This window comes from Lytechinus pictus, chromosome 16, assembly GCF_037042905.1.
Source record: "Lytechinus pictus isolate F3 Inbred chromosome 16, Lp3.0, whole genome shotgun sequence".
NCBI lineage: Eukaryota > Metazoa > Echinodermata > Echinoidea > Temnopleuroida > Toxopneustidae > Lytechinus > Lytechinus pictus.
This window is the reverse complement of record NC_087260.1, coordinates 22,867,478-22,889,954: the sequence shown is the minus strand read 5'-3', so window position 1 is coordinate 22,889,954 and position 22,477 is coordinate 22,867,478. Positions and strand designations below refer to the sequence as shown.

General features: G+C 36.2%; 1 protein-coding gene across 3 annotated transcripts in view; it reads left to right on the top strand.

Annotated features, from left to right (window-relative positions):
* The window catches only part of LOC129279353 (uncharacterized), a 48,250-nt gene that overhangs the window by 6,413 nt on the left and 19,360 nt on the right, over positions 1–22,477 (top strand). The window contains exon 1 of one of the 3 annotated variants that reach the window (XM_064111545.1): positions 8,401–9,107. The exons of 1 other annotated variant lie outside the window; for it this stretch is intronic. In XM_064111545.1, coding sequence (XP_063967615.1) covers positions 9,039–9,107 — 69 coding nt within the window. In that variant the 5' untranslated portion in view covers positions 8,401–9,038. Of the gene's footprint in view, positions 1–8,400; positions 9,108–13,347; positions 14,926–22,477 lie in introns of those variants that run through there. One more of the 3 variants, XM_054915444.2, reaches the window with a different exon arrangement.

The window sequence follows — 22,477 nt, the reverse complement described above, 5'->3', positions numbered from 1 at the left end:
GATGGTCCACGTACATGTACATTGCTAATGGGCACTCCAGAATTCAGTCAACATGTTAAATTGATGTGCAAATTTAAATCCAGATTAGATTTGGAAAAACACAATACAAAATCTGTAATTTTCTTCATGACAATAAAGGCACAATATTCATATTCTTATTTTTGATTCTGCTATTATTCATATATCATATACCGGGGTCTCGGAACATGGAGGAGGGGGTTGGCTACGGTCCCCACCCCACGTTTTCAGCATATACAAAAAACATGAAAATTGCCATCATATTGTGATTTCATAAATGCTCAGCCTCCCACTTTCTGCTAGCACCCCTCTCACTTTCAAATATGTTCCACAGTCCCCTGTATGCATTCTGTTTACCTAATTTTTGTTGTGCCACAATATATTTCCCCTGTTCCAGCGAGTATGCCTCTCTACTCATATAAATATATATCTTTGCTCTGCACGTCATGAAGTGGTAAGCTGCTGACGTTACTTATGTGCACCTGAACTACTGGTAAACGAACATAGCGCAAATTAGTCAACATTCTTTGGTTTGTGGTTTTCATGTCTCCAGGTCCTGGATCTTCCTAATTAGATTATGGTTGCCTCTTATTTTAGCTTACCCTACTTTTAACGCAGATTTTACTTGCATTGTAGTATGGTTGGTGGGTTGGTTCAAAGGTTCAGAATATTTGATATTTATTTTTCCTATTTTTTAAGGACGTTCCACAGTTAAAGTGAAATCCATGTCATTTTCACCAAACTTTGCACATAAATACTTTAGAACCTTAATATTCGAAATATGCAAAAATTAACATAGGTCCATGTGCTTGATTTTTTGCTATAGAACTTCAAAGTTCACCCAAATTGATGTTCTTAAGAATTGTGCATTCAAAAGAATTTGGCATTTTTAGACCGCCCAAGATTACTACAATGAGTTTAAACCGCTATTACTCAGTCAAAATACATGAAAAAGTCATCAAATTTCGCAAGAGAGTTAATAATTGTATCGTTAGAATGGAGAATATATTTATAGTGCTATTTGTTTGCAATTTTAAGTTTAACAGCACTGTCAGTTCTTAAAAATGGCGTAAAAGATAACAAAATCCCAATCTAAAAAATGTGAAATTTCAGTAACAAACTACAAAAGTACAATAAATGCTGCACTTTATTCAAAATCCATGTCATTTTCACCAAAATTTGTAGAGTTGTAGAGGAAGGTATACCTAAGAGGAACAAACATAAAAAAATAGGGTTTCATGTGCTTGTTTTTAAACTATCAGTATTTTTATTAGAGCAAATGTGCTTTTAAAACACCAAAAATGCGCCGAATGCTTTGTATCTATGTGAAGAAAAAATCAAAACCACTCTACCATTTATTCAAACTCGGGGTAATATTCGTGATTCTTGGCAGCACTGCAAAGTAAAGTATTTTGAAATTGTAGATAATCTTTTTTTGAATGGTCCATGGAATAATTCAATTTTTTAGCTTCATGAAATAACGCATCGGATCTGCAGTTAAAGTGCAGAAGATGATAAAAATCAGCATATACCCGCAGCTAATTAATCACCTGTTCATCCATTGTGACGTCAGCGCGCAGAGTGTAAACTATGCGCAGATCATAATGCGCACAAACATAACTGTGGAACGTCCTTAAATAATCAATCTGTCAGTGGAAAATGGCAGATTATTGCATAAGGTGGCCAATTATCAGCGGTTTGTTGTGGGATCAGAAGGGGTGTTTCACAAAGAATTAAGTCTGAAGGTGCTAACATACAAATGATATTTAACATGTAATTTCAATAATTAAAAGATGCGGTAGCACACGTCCCATGCATGCCATGCAATCTGACCAATTCATGCAGTGATGCTTTATGTACCACTACATTGGAATTTTAAGTGAAATTTTTAGTCAGTCTTAGATGTTTGTGAAACACATCCAGGTTGATTACATTCTTAGGAAAGACATTGATTCTGTCTGTCTTCACCCGGGTGTGGTGAGTGGTAATCTAGAAGGTACTTGTTCCATTGTTTTCCAGATACTCAGACATCTTATCCAACATTTTTATTTTGGCTTGAACTTCTTTCATGTTGGATATTGCTTGCCCTAAATTGAGCAACAGACAATTGATTTAAAACTAGAGATTATTGACCTAAATTTAGGAATTTTATTGTATCTTACATTATAAATGATGTAAGTTCACTTCACGAAACATTCTACAATTTCTTGTGATTATATGAGATCTATAAATTGGTTTGATTTATATTCGATAATTATCTATTTAACCCTTTGTTTGGTTAAATAGCTTTATTATAGGAGTACCTACATGTACGTAACATATTGAGACATCATGCCAGTTTTTTTTCCAATTCTGATTCCAAAGGGAATTTAGATTTTTAATATTAAGAATCCCAACTGAAATGAAATGAGAGCTAAGTATTTATGATTTTTTTCATGAATTATCTATTGCTTTCTTGACTTGTATTTTCAAAAATTTCAGATCACTTTACCCTGAATTTTTTTTATACCTACCTATGTCAGTAAATTTTCATCTGATTACTTTGAAAAATAATGATAACGTCAGTGAATGAATTTAGTATGAATAATTTTAGCATGTCACCTTGACATTAGCAGACCTAAGTGATTCAGTCTTTCCTATGTCAGTTCTATATAACTGGATGCATGGATACAAAATGAAAGCCTGGGAGTGTTTATCAGAGGGACCAAACGGAATAATCCTTCCATATTGTGGGATCGCTCAAATTTAGCCTCGTAAATTACCTGACAAGCTCTAATTACAGAATGACAAGAGAGGTAAATGAGCGAAATTGGTTCTTAATTGCTAAGAAATATGGAGCCTCTTTGTGTCTTCGGGACACCTATACTTTGGTCAAAGAACCTTCGGAGAGAGGGAGAGAGATTGAGAGCAGGTAGACCAGTCTTTCTGCATCCAGAAAGCTGATCTGAGCTGACAACCCCAAAATCTCTTAATCCCTCATTGTCATCACCGCTTCATAATAAACCTCGTCGGTGAATCAGTTGCACGATCTCGGCCCGTCGTCCTCGCACCTTGCTCTGTTTCTCTCTTAGATACGTCAGACAGTATGCTTCCTGCCGGCGGGAAATATGCAATTTATTCCCCGCTGCTTGCGGGATTGGGCATGACTGTAGCTCTTTAACAGCTTTGGTTGCGCTCTGATGGTACAGACTGCACATGTTTGGTTTCTTGTATTGGTGCTTCATGTTATGAGTGTTGTGTAATCGGTTCCTTGATAGCTAGGACTAATTCTTTGGATGTACGCTAAGGATCCATTCGGGACAAATGGCTACTGTGGGGGCTTTCAGATTCTCTCAGGTAATCATTTCAACAAAACATTTTTCATTTGTTTGATATACCCATTGATGACTGAATTCCATCATTTCTATAGACTTGTGCAGGGACCACTTGTTTCCGGTAGGTAATGTGTTAATGAGATTAAATTTTAAGATGTCTAAGTGTAGGCAGGCCTGATCGTTGCTTCTGTTAGTATATGAAAACCTCTTACAGCCAAAGTTCTATGCATTTGAAGAAAGTCTGGGTCCTCTCCCTAATTAATATTTTGGATCAAGACAAATGACCCATTACCAACTTTTACCAGGTGGTACAAAACAATTGGAAATTCTAGATTGTGGTAGTCAATGACTTAAATATGAGTTCATATGGCTGTTGTATAAATTCATAAATTGAAAGAGGTGTAATTGAATGCTTGGTTTCATACGTAAAGAAAATTTTGCAAAGCAGATTTGCTGTAAATAACCGACTTAATTTAATCTCAAATTGCCTTTAGTCCCAGACATGCTTGATTGTGTGACAGATTGAGACTGACCTTTCAGGGGTTTCAATGTGTACTAATGATGCAATAACATGTCTTAGACTTCTTAGGCAATATTTTGTACATTATCGGTTGCTCATGGAGTGTGTGGTTATCACTTAATTGCCTCCAGAATGCTTGTGATGGCTCAATGCCAATATGATTTTAGTATTGGGTGTAAGGGCCTAAAACTGTCTCATGTTGCTGAAGATATCGTCGGAAGACCTTTGGTATAAGTGAGGCTTTTAATATACTGCAGTCTTTCTTGCTCTCAACAAACAGCAACAACCTCCAGTTTCTTTGATTCATCAAATGAATAGGTAGTTTTGGTAATGGAGGTTTAAAGCTAGAAGGATATATGTCTAGAAATAACTTTGAAGGCTTTGTTTTGCATCCAAAAGTGCTTTAAAATCTTCAACAGACCTTGTTTTAGACAAGATGGTGGAGATTGTAGGTGGCCGTAGAGGACATTAATATCTGATTTCCCTATACCTGCTTCTCTCCTGAATTTCATGATTTTTGTATTTCCAGAATTTTCATTTTCACCTTCTTCATTCGTCCGCAATCCTTCTACGTTTTAAAGTATTACTTTGCACACACATCCCATACATTCACTGATCCTTCATCGAATGCGCCCACACTTACATCATCACCCTTTTAATAATCCTTGCATTTTATATTCCCAATCTTAACATTTCTGTTTGCACTCTTATACCCATTCCTACTCATATTCTCTTTCCCATTCTCATGATTACTCATACACAGATGAGCTAGTATTCATGCACATGCTCCTACTCTCTGTATTCCTGCCTCTTTTCATATTCCCTTCCTCAAACGACCCAATCTCACTCCCACATCAACACTCTAGTACATTTCCTTCTCCCATCTCTGCTTTTACCTTCCTCAGTAACCCACATGTGTACGATCCGTGCTAACACCCTTTCCATACTCAAAGTTCACACCACTTTGTGTTATCTCACTCCCATCCCATTTATCTCTAGTTTTTCTTCTTAAGTAACGCTATTCTAATTCCATTTCAACCCAATCCCAATCCCAATCCCACCTCCACACTCACACCCACACCCAATCCCACACTCATATCTCCCTCCCAATTCTCTCACCAATTTTACTAAACCCACTCCAATCTTACTCCCACATTCACTTCTCAGCCTACACCCTCTCCTACCTCTATACCATTTGAGTTTCAAGGCTCATTCCTCCAGCCATCCCACACCCTCACCCACACCCACCCACCCACACATTAATATTATTTAACCCAGTCCCATTCCACTAATGTGTTCACTCTCACACTTCTATTCCTCAGTCAACCCCTTCCTGCCCCCAGACTCCCACCTTTCTACCTCACATTTTACTTTTTTGCTCATGTTATCACACACCCACACCTACTTATACAATATTTTTTTAATGAGCTCCTATCCCACTCCCATTTCAACCCTCAACTAGCTATTCCTTAGTCTATAACCTTCCCTCCATCTCGACCAGAGAATCTCTCATTCTCACGCCCAAAGCCATCCCACACACACACTCTCTCACACAGACCCTTCTCTTTACCAGCTCTCATCCTACTTTCTCTCCCACTCTAGCTCTCATCTTATTCCTTAACCCCCTCCCCACACACAATTTTGCCCCAGACACAACTCTTTACCACACAATCCCCTATTCTATCTACCCCCTGCCCCCCCCCCACACACATGCACACATTTCATCATTCTCTGATTTTCACATTTGTTATCACTAAAACATGCATTGATTTCTTTTGCTTTCACTGCCATAAGCCAACCATTTCCTCCCTTTTCATGATAACAACATAGGAAAGAAAGCTAACAAAGATATATGGCACATAGCTGGGAGCAAATAGAATGCATTGGTATGGTTAGTTTACAGATAGACCATTATAATTTTTTTTACTTGTTTCGAAATGTTGAAAAGCACCAAAGTCTATTAAAAGATGGAAGAGCTGAAGGATGGAACTAGATACAAATGATAGACAACATAAAATTACAATTAATTAGGACAATCCCACATTGGAATATATTTATATCACACTTTCTAGAGTAATCCAATTCATGTTCCAAATAGGAGTGTCAAAACCATTTTATATTTCTAATAGACAGTGCAAAAGTCTTCACACCTAGAACAGTTGGCAATTTGTATGTGACACCATTTTGAAATGGCTGCAGAAGTGAAAATCCATTTTGTACGTGCCCAGTATGGAGACTGAATGAGGGGATAAAAAGAGTTAATTAAGTCACACCAATGTAATCTAGCTGAAGTTTTAAAAAGGTAAACAAGAATAGTGACTGCATAGAAAAAAAGAATAATCCTGCTAGATAGAAGGATACACGACATGCCTAGCAGAGAATGGAGAAAGTTGATGGCTGTGATTTCATTATTATTTTATAAACTTTATAATAAACTTTGTATGGACTTATCATCAATGGCCAGTAATTCTACTAGAATAGATTACATATCTTTTTCCAAGAATGTGGTCAATGGATGTGTAGTTAGAATTAGATTCTGGAAAATTTCAGTTCCCTTTTTTGTCTCTTTGTCTTTGTCTCTTATGGTATTCAGCTGCTCATAATTGTGTTATAATGCAGTAACCTGGTATCATTTACGCATTCTTAGATCATCATGCGAATGTTACCTATTGCGCATTCATACAATCAAACTTAAAAAATAGTAATAGTGATAGTTTCTTCTACCTTTTTGTACCAGCAAATCTTACTGATATTTTTAATTATTCAGTAACATATACAAAATAACTATCAGTATTAATGGTGAAACAACGAAAGCAAACTTCAAAGAGAATAACAAAATAACAGTGGTCATTACTATCCCTTCAGAATGAATTGAGTGTGCAAATACTTAAGGAGATCAATGTATTAAAAACAAATTAAAATAAACAGTATGCAAAAGGTCATTGACATTGTTGTGACAGTCTTTGATTGCTTTCTTGCGGATATATGCAGTTCTTAGATATTCTTTGACTGGAGGGATAAATGTACCACTTGATTATTGATCTGTCACGTCAACATGTTTTGAAATTGAGTAACTCAAAATAAACCAGGTTTCCTTTCACCAGACCCCAAACTGCATGAGCTGGTGCCAAGTCAGATGTTTGCGTGGTTACGAACCAAATGGATATGATTAGGGAGAAATTAGATTCATCAAGGCAAATGGTCCTCAGAGTTCACTATCTGGTGTTATCAGGTTTGTATCTGAGCTCAGCTGACTGCTATATTTGTAATTCATAACAGAAGTACTGGTAGTTGAATATATGTGTTAATCATTGCTTTGCAGTAGAAGGTAATATGCTGCCAAAAAAACATAAGTATTTTCTGCCTTGGTGGTACATGAATAGACTAGCTATTATGTTATTATCTCTACCATCTAACTTTATTTCTATTTGTGTAGAATGTTTTATAGTGCATCGTGTAACCAGCCTTGTCATCTTCTCTGAAAAGTAAATGAACCAACTATTGACTAGCGTCTGGTTTATTTTAAATGTTAATTCCATTTCTACACAGGACTATGATAAAAGCCATCATGAATAATATGTGGCTATATATATATATATATATACAGTTGTGAAAAAGTGTCCCCTTTTACTTACATGCATATGAAACATATCCTGGTCTTGATATTTCCTATTGTTGCTCTGCATAAATGACCCTTAACCTGTCTGGTTTTCTCATTAAAGTCATCAACCCCTCAATCAAAACCGGTTACTCTTAAGGATTCAGAAAGGGGTAATAGAATGCACCCCTCTACAGACTACCCCTGGTCCATGGTCTACCGAACCCATACACCAGATTTCTCACTTGTTTTATCCATATAATAATTATGTGTTGTAATATCCCTGCTGGAAAGAACACACTGTGTTCACATTAGACTATAAGGAGCTGTGAAACTGTAAACATGATCAAATTCAATTAATATAAAGATAATTCCACAATGTGGACACTTCTATACAGTGTAGATGTTTACAGTGTGTTAGCATAGTGGACTACATGAATATGTGATTCACATTATTAAAATGCTCAAATTTAACAATATAATTTTACACTGTGGACACGGCCTCTACAGTGAATGTTCATAGTGTGTTCACATTGTGGGCTATGTGTAAACATATTGACATGCTCAATTTTAACAGTGTTAAGATGATTTACCCACTGTGGATAGACTGAACACACCATGAGCAAACTGTGAATGCACTGTGGACACACTGTGAATACTATGAGCACATTGTGAACGCACTATGATCACTCCATGGGACACTGATCTTTCTAATAGGAATTCAATAAACATCAGCCAAATATGAATTGAGAAGTGATGTATCTTCTACTTAACTCTCTTAATTCTCCAATGCCGTACTTTCTGTGCCCTATTTCACTCCTCGAATTTAATCCGACGGATATGCCCCTCATTCGTATCCAGGCTCCTACAATTTCCTTGATATTATTTCCGCCTGGACCTTGGGAAGACAACTTCCTTTGTTGATAACCACTATTTTTTCCCATCTCTCCCCCACAATGATCAAAATAATGCCATTAAAAGGGGCAGATTCTAATTCCATCATTGGATTTTCATACATCCGCAGATGGTATTGAACTTTCTGGTGATTCTACCCCACAGTCCCACCTGCTGAATCTATTGTTTGTTCCTGGAAAGTACATTTTTGGTCCATCCTTCCATGGGCCTACCAGTACATCTGATTGAAAAGTTCATTGCTTGAGTCAATCAATGAGACAAGCGTGCGGGTCGTCTGCTCCTACTCTCTCTTCTATCTACCTGTCTCACAGTAATATCCTACTGGTAATGTTTCTTGGCTGAATTATATTATACACATTTGGAAGCTGAAGGAACACAAACCCATGAATGGACTCTAATATTTCTTGCATTTTTAATCAGCGGCTGGTGACATAAATCAATTGTCCTCTATTCTGCTTTCAATATGTGCCATAAGTAGACATGATTCCTACTGGAATATTCATAAGCCTTTGAGGAGCTACGTTGATGCCATGATGTTGTGGAAGGAAATTTATTCTATTGCATCTGAAGTCCAATAATTTTAATAGATATTCAATATTTCTAAGGGTTATATTCTGCACGGATTGTCATCGAGGTGCGGATTGAAAGTTGTTTCTGTTGCATTGGAAGTCCAATGTTTTGCATGAAGGATTTATTATCACCTTACACACACATCGGCCTACGTATGGATACATCATTAAGTGTAAGTGGTGTTCTTTTGTGGTTTGTCTCTCTCTGTAATTTAAAAGACAATGTGTATTATAAAGCATTATGTTACAATGAGTTAGATAGATAGTGCATTAAGGGTATGAAGATAGTAAAATGGAAAAAGTGGTGTCAAATTCAGTGGTAATATGAAGACATTTAAACAGAATGGAAAAAAATGAATACAGTAATACTTAAAAGGGTAAATATGGATGCTTACTGATACCACAAAACAATTTTACTTTTCCCCCAAAACAATTGATACTGGTTCCCTCAAATTATTGTTCCTTGCTTATGTGTTTTTGCTTATGATATTTACTGTTGAAATTGATACACATTTTTTCTTCCAACCCAACACACAATAGGTTTCATAAGTATTGTGTTTGTTCCATTCTCATTTTCCATCCATAAGTAGCCTATCATTTGAAATTGTATTATACTCACAGCTTCACACTATGACAAACAATGTAAAGCATTTCTCCATACTTTGACTCCCACTTTGTAGCCATTAACTCTCAATCACTAGGTCTATGATAAGATCAAGTAAACATTCATTCTATCATTGATCAACCCCTCTTGATCAGAAATGGAATAAACCTTAGTTCATTACATTTGTTACAATAAATGGCATTAATCAGTGTCAACAAATGTGTATTCTAAATGTCATTAACGTTTTTCCAGAAATATATAAGATTACTCTACCTGTGCATCAGATATTTAATCGTGGATATTATTCAATACACTTTCTCTTCATTACCAACCACAATATTGAAATTTTCTAGAATCTTTAGTACACTACATACAAAGAGTATAGCAGCTCACATGTCATGTCCAAAAAGGAGGAAAAAATATATCTTTTTTTCTTATTATTAACCTTTGTCAAACTTTTAATGCAATGTTTATTTAATTGCTTTGCTTATACCAGAACCAGTTTTGTGGTCAGGGTGGACTTCTCCTTTAAATAGATATGATTATATTTTGACTGCTTTGTGTGGACGCTTTAATAGATAGAGATATGTGTTAGGGAGTGTTTCAGTCTGCATGTAATCAGTACTAAGTAGCTTACACATAGTAATTAAGGCACAGAATATAGGATGTGGTTTACACCCTTAATTCTTAACTCATGTCTTGCTATGACTCACTGTAGACAATAACTATTAGTCGTCATGGCAACAGCACTCATTATAAAAATACCACTCATGCGCTAGCGAGGGTATGTCTCGATAATGTCGGTGTGTCATGCACCCGCTTTGATCCCATCTCGAAGTACTCAATCTGATCCTATTTGCTGCTTCCAGACAATATTTTTAGCAGTCAAATTGTTTCAATTGATCTAATCAAGTGTATTTTTCTTGTCAAATTCAAGTTCAGTCTTCCTATCTTGGAGGTGAACAGTTCAGATCTGTAGCATTTATGATGAATGACAAGTACTTTTTTATTGCCATCCGTCTATCACAGGGAGACAGAAGATTTTGATATTGCCAGAAACATGATTTGATTTGTATAAGATTAATAAATATGTTGAATTGAAATGGACCCTCAGGAATTACTGTTGTTAATTTCAGATCGTAAACATTTTAAAGGATATCTGTTCCATCTTTTCTATCAAATCCTGAATCGACCCTTGGTTTAGACAGGGGTGTGAGAGTTCAGATTTTTATCTGATTTCAGATTTTTTTTTTTTGGATTTCAGCTTAATTCCAGCTTATTTTTGGCTTTCCTCTGTACAAAAAGTATGAGAGCTCTTTCTATTTCAGACTTTTTCAACACTCTTCAGCTTTTTTCAGATCTTTTTATTTGTGGCCACTCACACCCCTGTTTAGAGTATATTTGTTTTGTTTTATTTCTTATTTAGTATTATAAACATTATACTTCTTCCCTTATTATGTCTATCAATTTATATGATTCATCCCATTGCTCTCTCTCTCTCTCTCTAATTCCAAACTCAAGGATTCTGTCTTAGTAATTCAAGAAGTTGTCTGTCATTCTCGTGAATATCTTTGATTTTATCTCAAAATCTTTTTCCTCCATCTTCCTATCTAAAGAGACTTGCAAGCTGGTTGCCGCCATGCTTTCACACTCGCAATTTTGTCCAATTTATTTTCATGTTTCATCTTCCTGAGATCTTCTTTCTTCCTTGAAAGAATTGATGAAATGTGTTTTGACAAGTACACTATTTAATCTTCATCATGGTACCTAGTAGTAGGTAGATATAAATCTTTCTCAATGGTCGATAGATATCTATTTTTCTACTTAAGGAGAATATGGATTTCCTGTCACTAGTCATGGAGTCACACATAAATCCTGTTTGAAAAATATTGGTTTAGCTTTTAAAAGTCTTCTTTATTTTGTGGCAAACTTCCAATCCTTTCCTTATGAGTATTTAGAAGTAAATTGAACTTGTTTGTTTTGCCATTCTTATTATGGATGATACAATGATAGTATTTTTACTTTTGCAAAGCTAACACTCTTTAGAAATGCTTGTAGCCATAAACAAGCCATATCTTTCTTGCTGTTTTCTAAGCACCTTGACCAGTCAATCAAAATTAAAAAAAGGCTCTTTATAATTCCTATGCATTATTATTATTACTATATTTAATTTATTTATATTTTTATTCCCTATTTTTAAATTCTTTATTGTCTTCAATATCTTGGGCTCATTTCACAATATAAGTGATTTTCACTGACTTTCCTTCTAAGCTATCAAATTCCTTGCATGTGATTGGCTCAGAGCAAATTAGTCAGTGAAACCACTGACTATTTGTTTCATGAAACACACCCCAGAGTTGCCAATTTGTGTTGACCAGTGACCCTTTGATCGGACGAGAGTCAAGGAGAGATTAGGAGCAGACCGTAACCCACGTCATGTTTTAATCCCTCGGCCCATGGATAAGATCAAGTAATTTCAGCTATTACCAAGGCTCGCTTAAATATAGACGTGAAAGACAATCAAGTTTGATGAGTGATTATATGATTTGATTATGGCTGTATAAGGAAGAAATTGTATGTAGCTAAGTTACATGTAAGCATTACTTGCAATTTGTTTTTAATTTGTATTTAATTTGTAATACAGTCTCCATGTCTACATTCCACTGTTTTCTTTTTTTATTAGGAAACCATGTTCATTGCTAGTTGTCATTTGAATAGGATGTACAGCAGTAGATTATTTAGTTGCTTATATTGGAACAACTGGCATTATAGTTATATGTTTATGTAGTAGTTATTAATTATTCCCATTCTATTAGTGCATCCCATCAAAGTTCTGTTATTCCTCACTTGTAAACACTTGGTGTCTGGATGGCATTGCTTTAATCTGTGAAGCAGGTTGTTCTCGTTTGCTGTAAATACTGTTCGCAAGGTGGGCATAATTTTCTTCAGGTTTTCATTAAGGAGTGAATATGCAACACATGTAACTGCTATCCTCTGAGACTGAACCCGACTCATCCTAATTCTTCCAGTTATCTGAATTGCTGAGTGATGCAACATTTCTGAAATACAAATGGAAACACATTTCTGAGATTAAATTAGTGATCATTTTGATCTGTGCTTCTTCATCGTCAGATGTTTGAAATAGAAGAAGGAGCAAGAGATCATATCCAAAACACGCCCTTTCCTCTTGGGTTAGGGCTATTAATTATCGACCAGGATCAACAAAATAGCAATTCTAATCATCATCTTCCTCCATAATAACTGAATTCATGTTTGCGCAAGGTTTACCAAGGACCCCCATCTTGTTTTGTTTAAAGAGTCTCTTTTCCTGCCGCTGAAAGGTCAAAACTCGACGGCGGAAAAACACACCACTGGGAGGGAGAATTACCCTGATATCCTCCCATAATCCCTTGCCATAGCTCACCTGTACATTCCTAACTTCCCCCGTGGATTTGTCTTGTAGTGAGAGTAGACAAGAAGAGGTGCAGGTTATTGACGTGGGGATGTGGAGATGTAACGCAACACCGCGGTTAAATTTGTTACCCAAAGGGGGACTTCCTCTCCTTCTTATTCCCCAAAGCATTTACCCCCCTACTCGCTGTACAGCTCAGGAAGACTCGCAAATCAGAGTCAGAGCTAGCGTTGAACTAATAAAACTTGATTTAAGCAAGTCCGGTGAGAGGGAGACTTCACCTTCTGTCTCTCCGTGTCTTGCTATCGCGCTACCGTGCAATCTTGTTTTCTTCATGCGTCCGCTGCGCTTAACCGATAAGGATATCCAACGTCCTGGGCTGTGTGACTGCCCAGTCACTGCTTTGTGGGGTGAAGCATATAACGGGGGTGTCACGCTGGTAAGCAGTGATGTACACTTGCTGCAGCTGAGGTAATATTGGGTGAAGGATATCTTTCGTTGGACCTTCGTTCATCAAGCTCGGCGGAGAGCTTGCGGCAGCGACACAGCTGCCGGCTCATCTCAGAGGCACGAGGCTCTGATTTCTCTGGAGTAGAGTTGTTATCAGTGGTTCGCTGGCTGCCATCAAACGTGACATTTTTTACGTTCTTTCATGAAAAAAAGAAGACTCGGGGCATGTTAACAGCTGATGGGGACGTCTGGAAATTAAGAGTCAAACTTCATCAGTAAACTGAGCATCACTGAGAAGACACCAGAAAGGCTTTGTACAACAACCTTTATGAAATTATCTTTTCTCTACTTTTTTGTAACTTTTCCAACCTTGATTTAGAAAGGAGCAACACAATATGGAAGAAGACAAGTGGGTCAAGTAAAAATGGATATAAGACATAATCTTTTATGATATACATGATAAAAGTAAAAATAAGTCTTCTTCAAAGCAGCATTTTTAGTAAATCTTCATCTTGTGATGGACTTGATCTCCAAGATGGTAGCAATTGGATGGTTATAGTGGAATGATTATTGGAAGGAAAATCAACAAGTGTGGAAGGACTCCAAACAGCAGAACTTGACAGAGAAATTGCATTTAAACTCTGACATATATTTTCCAATTTTGAATGACAAGTCTGGAGATCTGTGTTACAAGGATGAAAAATAACTGTGCTACGTTCACATCAAAAGTAGATGATCGTTTATTGGCATTTAAGTTTAAGACATGTTAAACATCTCTCAGACTTGGATTTGTTATCTTAAGTGATTTAAACAAGTTATTGACAGTCTTCTAAAAACTTAAGTCAACATAATTTCAATACCTGACATTTTACAGAAAGTAAAAGTTCACTTCTGAGGTTTTGCTGTTTGGAAAACTTATTGTGGAATTCTTCACTTTTGTTATTCTTTGATAAAAATGTACTGCTCAGCTATACCGGGTCCTTCAGGGGCGCATAGTTGCCCCCCTGGGCACTTACCTCCACCGATGTTTCACCAGGACTACCATGTACGCCCCTATCCAAGTCACCAATACCCTGGTTTCAGTCAGCCATTTGGATATGGGCCATTCTGCGGTGCTCCACCCCCTTCCTTGTCCTCTTCACCTCACAGTCACTTCTACCATGCCCCTCACTCTCCGAATCCTGGGGTACCAGGGAACCCCACTTACCCCCAACCGCCACATATGGGTTATGATCCTCATGGCTCTTACCCCCATCAACATCCCTTAAACCCAAACCACCATCATCAACAGTACCAACATCAACAGTACCAGCATCAGCAACAACATTACCCCCAACCTCCCCCTCCCGTTGCCCCTCGAGGGGGCTTCCCTCCACCCCTGCCTTCTCAAGACCCGGCCCCTCCACCGACTCAGCAGGTTCCGCCACCAGCAGCGTCCTCCACATCGTCGTCTTCTTCGAAATCACCTTTTGCAAGCATCAATGTTGCTTTCCACTGCGCAGAATCAAGCTTTTTCTCTAAGAGGGTATGTTACTTAGTAGTATATCCTTAACTTGAAATATGCTGTGGGTGGCGGATCATGCCCCAATTTTTAGTGATAGACATTTAAATGAGGCCCAGTTTTACTTGAAAATTTTTCATTATGCAGAATAATGTGTGTTTGATATGTCTTTCTTCAAGCAATTATCCGTCGTCATTTTTGTCCAAGAAAGAAAAAACAATTGTTGAAACTGATTTGTACTTTGGTTCATTTTGGACTATTGATTTGATTGGTTAGGGTTGATATATAGTTTCTTTATTATAAGTTTTTGGTGCATGATAATGCCCATAGAAAGTATCCTTTAATCCTTTTTTGTCTTCTGTCCTCATTACAATATTTTTGTCTCTATATTTACTTCAATGATTAGATGTATCTACCTATTATGCTAGTTTGTTGATTCAATTTTCTGCCCAATTTCTTCTCTCTCTCTTTCTTCCTTTTTTTTTAACTCCACACCTTTCATACCCCTTCTTTCCCCCTCTCTATTATAATCTTAAAGCTAAGAGATGCAATATTTACGGTACATATTGAGTGTTACTTTTTGTACAAAGTCTATCATACACTTACATTTACTACTATGCTACAATCAGTCGTATCCCTTCATGAAATCTGGTCCTAGGTTAACTTTCATCAAATTATAAGTAAATTCTTCTGTATATTACTTTACTCGTTTTACTTTTAAAAATGAAATGAACTATCTCTCTTATACAGAATGACAGACTCACAAAGTTGCATTGACAGGAAAAGACAATGAATGGCATGCACTTCACCTTTCATGCTCTTCATTCATTAAAGCTGGACATAATTTTCCTTTGAGGATTGTTTTTTATGATCAATATTTATTTATGAAAGTTGTCCTGTTTGGCAAACTTTTGTATTCCTGTTATTATTAACCTCAAGGATATGTCAATCAGTTTTCACTTAAAATTTTCCTCTCTTTGTGTATAGTTCATTTTTGTTGCAGTCATATTTACCTTTCTTTTTCAGTTACAATCTATTTTCATGTTTCCTTGTGTTCTATGACATGTTGTTTAGAGTGTGTATGAAAACATGTTTTCATATTTCAACTAATTTAATTCATTGCATTACATACCAAACCATGGAAACCAACTCTGAGAATAAGCTTACTATCCCATGGTAGTCTGGAAGTCTAATAGTTCTAATTTTCTTCATTTTCTTATTTATAGTTATATATTTTAACCAATTTTGTTTGTTTTGAGATGTTTTCTGTTGTAGTTCCAATCTGTTATCACCATTGATAAATCTCAGTCTCTATGGAATTCAAATTACTGAGCACTTTGGCTTATGGGCAGGAATGCTCAATAATTCAATTTGGATCTGTAAATCTAAAAAAGCTGATCTGGGTGCCATTGCTGAAAGAGTTTCGTTTTAATGCAACTAAAAATGGTGATGTGACATTTGCTTGGGTGACAATTGCTCCTGGCTTTATTTCGTCTAAGATGTAGGGTTAGGGTTGTGATAGGGTTATATGTTAGGTTTAGGATAGGGTATAGTGTTAAATCAAGAGTTGAAGTTGGTGATTCCGTTAGTGTGTGACATTTTCGCTGGAGAAAATGACATGGACCCTAAAAATATTAAGCGCAAGTTAGTAATATGTGCATTTCATTGGTTGAAAAATATTTTACGTTTGATTATTTGACTTGTGTTTAATCGCAACTCTTTCTGCAACGAGCCCCTGGTCACTAATCGCTCTCCTCTTAGCGTGAGACTAGGTACCAGTCCTTTTGGAGTGAACTGTTCATCATTGTAGAGTGCATTATAACTCCTGGAGTGAACTGTCCATCTTTTTAGACATTTTTACTCCAAAAAGAGCTAAAGTACTTTCTTCAATGGAATCTTTCATCTTGGATACTGCATTATCTTTTCCTTTTGTCAGGTTTTGAATTCTGCTAGATGCATCTATTTTTTCTCAACTCGTCTATATTATCATTCATTTTAACTTCAGAAATTGTACAAGAATTTTTCTGTTCCAAAGTGCTAAATCAATGTTTCACCTGGCTGAAGAATCTGCTTGAATATCATGGCAACTTTGAGCCTTGGCTTACATTGTTGTTTTTCCTAATCAAATTTGATTTGAATCTGACCTGTAATTTGTCTATTCCTTGGTAATTATAGTCAAGGACACAAGAATAAAAGTCTTCAAATGCTCCTAATAGCCTGAGGTCGATTTGTATGCATGCCCTGACAACGTAATTACCACTTACTCACTAAGACCAGTTCACATTCGAGAAACAATTTCTTGAAACTTCTATAGTATATGAAAGTTTGTCATAATGCACCAAATTTGTAGAGAATTAGTTTTTGTGAATGTGAAATTATTCAAATTTTCTTTTAGAACTATCAGTCTTTTGAATTCTCATTGAATTTCATATGATAATTAGAAAATGAATGGTAACACATTTGTAGGATAATTATTTTGCTGTGCATTTATATATTAAACTTATCCTAATTTGTTCATTTATTTATGAGAGATTAAATGTTTTTGATTTTGATATTTATAAGAGGATGCAAGTAAATTTATCTAATCACACACTTACACATAAATATAATTTTTCCAGGGATTATTTCTTATGAAATTCATAAGATTTTAATTGTTACTTGATTTTGAATCAAATCTTGATTTCTGTAGTACCTCCTGTTGTAAACTTGTCTCTTATTGACACTTTAAACTGACCTTACTGAGATGAGTGAGGCATTTGTCTATTTCATTTTATTGAGGCCTTTCTTGACAGACTTGACACATTTGACTTTGTTCTATATCATTTGGCCAGTTGGGAAGTGGCATGAATACAAATTTTGAAGGTCTAGCAAGTCTTTTTTTTACTACTAAATTCTGTCATTCCCTTATGCTTTGAACAGGAAGTGCTCTTTGTCAGTAGGCGATGTGTTTATCTTTATTGAGATGGGTAATACAGTGTATTCTATGAATTTGTTCATATTAAAGTCATTCATGACAATATGAACTGGAACGTGTTGTTTTGCTTAATGAGCTATTCAAAATTTATCGCCGACAAAGAGGAACTTAATGTGTATTTAACCCTAAACAATTTTCAACAAATGATAATTGAGCTTTAAATCTTATCAGATTTTTAAATGAATGAGAATCAGTTATGATTTTTCCCCTGCGCCAAGCCAATTTTCATGAGTGAGCATTCTACTTTATTTCATGCTTATTTGGCAGTGCTAAGGTTATTGTGCTAAGCTTTAGTAGCTCAAGGGTTAACAGTCAATTTCTAGGGATTTTTGTTTCTTCAGCATCAGATGCTTCTCGTGATATCTGATGCGATACCTAGTGTTCTTGCGGACATCGCTGGAGGCATATATGATGAGGAGGAAGAGGATACGTGTGTTTCCGGTGATGTGCGTTTACGCTACTTCCTCCCCAGAATAGCCAAGAGCAATAGATGGTTAGGTTGTCATGTAGGTGTTGATTGATTCTGGTATGGTGGTGTCAATGCAGCAACTTAAGAGAAAAATTGTCCTTGAAATCAGCAAATCTAAGGAAAAGTTGTCCTTGAAATGGAACCAAGGGTCTTAATGTGTCTTTTGTTCCTCTACTGAGAAAGGCTTGGTGATTAATTGACACCTTCAGCACTAGAGCATTTTAAATTGATTTGACTGCAGCCATTTAAGGGACCTTTATGGTACTTTGTGTGTTGGCAAGAATCCCATGCACTCTCAGTGGTTTTCCTACTTTTCCCATTGTTTTGTCTATCCTGATATGGGACCATTAGTTAGGAAAAGATAGTAGGAATCCCACCCAGCATCTTTCATAGTGACTTTCATGCTATCACCTCTGTGCTGAACGGGAGCGGGAGCGTTAGTGAGGAAAAGATGCTGAGTGGGACCCCCATCCCCCCAGCATCGTTAATAGTGGCTTTCTTGCTTTCACCATTGTTTTGTCTAACCTGAAATTAGAGGATTAGAGGAGAAAGATCCTGAGTAGGAATCCCACCATGCGTCTTTCATAGTGACTTTCTTACTTTCAACATTGTTTTGTCTATCCTGAAATTAGAGGATCAGACAAGAAAACATGATGAGTGGGGCATTCCCTTTGAAAAGTGCAGCTTAGACTGTTATTAAAATGTTGAAATAATAAATGTTACTTTCTGATTCAACCAAAATGAGCATGAACCTACCAGTACCACACATGGGGCCACAAACAGTTTTTAAAGTGGTCAGATGGTCATTTTCATGTTTTTGTGCAGTTTTGGAAAAAAGTGGGGGCTGAAACCCAGCCCCCCCTTCCATGTTCTGCTACCCCTGTGACACTGTCAATGCTGTGAAGCACGATACTTCAAATCCACAAAAGGAATTTTAACAATTATAGATGGGCATATAGATATTATGGAGGAATGAACTAATTGCATTAACTGCTCAGGTGTCTTTATTGAAAAGATTGTATTGTCAAGTCATTCTTAGCTTATTCCTATTTTTTTTTCACCATGCAGTCAATCATATCAGCAGGATTTTCCAACCTGTCGTGAGAGGGATGACAAATATTGTTCCTTTCTGAATAATTCAAATTATGATTAATGATTAGTTAAAAATTTATTAGTAATTCAATCAAGAAGAATTTATTTTAAAGTAAAGTGCATTCTTCGAGTTAGGCTGCAGAGCCCTTTGAAGATCAATACAGAAGAATCTTGACCATCAAATTTACTTTCTGTCTGTCAATATGTTGATTATTTATGTATTTAAAACTTTTTCTCCCAGGATTTGAAAAGTGTTTTACAAGTTGTTAGCCCCACCCAATGGTTTTCTTGCTGTTTTTAGTTCATTAATTTTGCAGTTCATAGGAAGTGAAATTGAGGTCAAGTTAGTCATTAATTTATGATGGTCCAAGGCTAATCAGCATTTGATTAGCCAAGTTGAGGTCGTTGCGATGACGCACTCTGTCGGTTATCGCTCAAGACTATCACTCACATTGGGAGTTCCCTCCTAGCCACACGCATGGACTTGTGCACGCAGGGAAGTGATATGTATCCATGTGTCCCTCACATGATGCCGGATTGGTTTATTTGTAGACGTTGCAGTCATGTGAACAGAAATGATGAAAATAAAATGATCAACAGGGAAGTAGACTTAACCAGCCTTTGGCCACAGATTTCTTTAATTACTAGAAACTTTATACAGGCACCCCCAGTTTATGTAGCAGGTGAATTAAGACTGGAGAGTCTACTAGAGAACTAGTGCCAGCACTCTGCCTTTCCCAAGTTTGGTGTTTAGGGATGTACCTAGATTGGTAAAGTTGTGATTATAATAGTTGATAACATAAATGATTTGCCAGGAAAAGTTCTTGAAACTGTAACATTTATTTTTTGAACGGGAAAGGGTCTGTACTTTTTTCTTATTGTCTCTTTAATACTTTTGTCTTGTCTCATGGATCAGACATAATAAATAAAGACAGAATGATTAATAAATTCTTCTGTTCATACTTGATGGGTATAGCAAATCTGATTAAAGCATCACTTATTGCCCTCATTAAAAACGTACATGGTGTAATCATAGAATAGACTTATATTGGCAAAGGCTTGCAGAATTAGGCTATATGGGTTTTATGAGTCATATAATTTACCCATTATATACACCTACGTATAGTACTCGCCATTGAGAATAAAGGTGGAGTTCTTAGACTAAGGGTGACAAGGTCATGATACCACCCACTTTCATAAATCATATTAAATATATATATATAACCACCACTCCCTCTCAATGATGTAAAGTACACTTCAGAGTTCACACCCCTTCATAATATTTAAAATAATTCAACTTCGTATATATTAATTTGTAACAGAAAAAATATAATTAAAAAATCATATGATTATGGTATGGTAGGGTAGACATTGGACACTAAAACAATTGATATTTATTTACTGGTAGTCTGGAAAATTCTATATGTAACAGATAATATCCGACACAAAGTAATATATACAATGAACAGAATGTGCAATGCACAAATTACTGATATGTTTCATATATTCAACAGAAATCAACAGAAACAGAAATCAATGTTGTATTGCAAATAATATGTATGGATATCATCACTTAAAGGAACAAACTGGTTTTGTCACTAATAGAAATATTTCTTTCCCCAATTGTAAAAAATGAATTTATGTAAAAATAAAAACGATTTAGAAAATCTGTCACCAGTTGCCATTTAGTATCTTATTTTATTGTAACAAATTATTAAGGCAAAGTCCACCACAACAGGTAGCTTTAAATGAAGAAGGAAATCACAAATTTCAACAGAATTGGAGGTAAAATATATCAACTAACCTTTCAAGTGACCAACTAATCAACTGACTGATTAATCAATCAACCAACCAATTGATTCACTTAATTGATTTATCTATCAATTAATCAATCAACATTCATTTCAATCAGCCTATCTATCTTCAATCACCCCAAAATCAGGAAACTGATCGATCTCTCCGTAATCAATAAACCAATCAATCATACACCTGACTTGTCGAAATCAATGTCGATTTCTTCATTTGAGTGATAATATTTTCTTTCTTAAAAGAAATCTGGTTTTTGTTTCATCTATCTGATAAATTGCAACTATTGGTAGGCAATAACCTAAGATCTGCTTTACGTTTAAAGATTCATGTATCATTACAAATAAAAAGGAGGGTATATTAGACACACGATTCAATCATAATGTTAACTCCATGAAGCATTATGGTAAAAAGTAACAAGATGTTTAAAGCAGATATGAACCAAAAGCGCCATCTAGAGTCCTCAACTTCTCATACCTGGCCAGTTTCCTTACGGTAATGCTAGTGTAGTCTAGTAATATAGATCCACTTGAATGATAACATGCTAATTAACTACTCGATACATTTATCCCGCAACAATTATGTTACCAAGTAGCAAAACAATTACTTTTCCTCTCAAAACATTTTAGTTTCTCTGTACAAATACAATTATAGGTCAATGTATTCTCTGTAGTATAAGAAGATGTCTGAAAAATGTATATTTTAAGACTATGTATTTATAACACACAGTCAATGAGAGACCACACACAGTTCACTCCCCCTTTAAATCCTCTCAACATAATTTGCTATATTGTGAAGGGGTTAAGTGTTTTAGTTTGTTTAAATTTCACCTGTGTATTATACTTTCAACCCCATACTATCCTTAACCCCGGACCATCCTTAACCCCATACTATCTTTTTTTGGATTCACACTGTCTTTCTTTACCCCATACTATCTGCTTAGCCAGGGTTAACGCCTTAACCCCGGACTATCCCACAGCTCATGAATACTGATGATTTTACCATACAGAGCGTGATTAACGTGCAATTTCGACTTCTGTGATTGGCTATTGCTTAGCCCCACTTTTCCTTAGCCCAGTTTCGTTTCACACTGCATCTCTTAGCACCGCAATGGTGGTGCTAGCACCACAATAAGCCGGGTAACCCTGCTTTTTTGCAGGGCCAGATAGTACCGTACTATTTACCGTGCTAGCCCACTTTGCTAAAACGTAGTGTGAAAACGAAGTGGGCTAAGC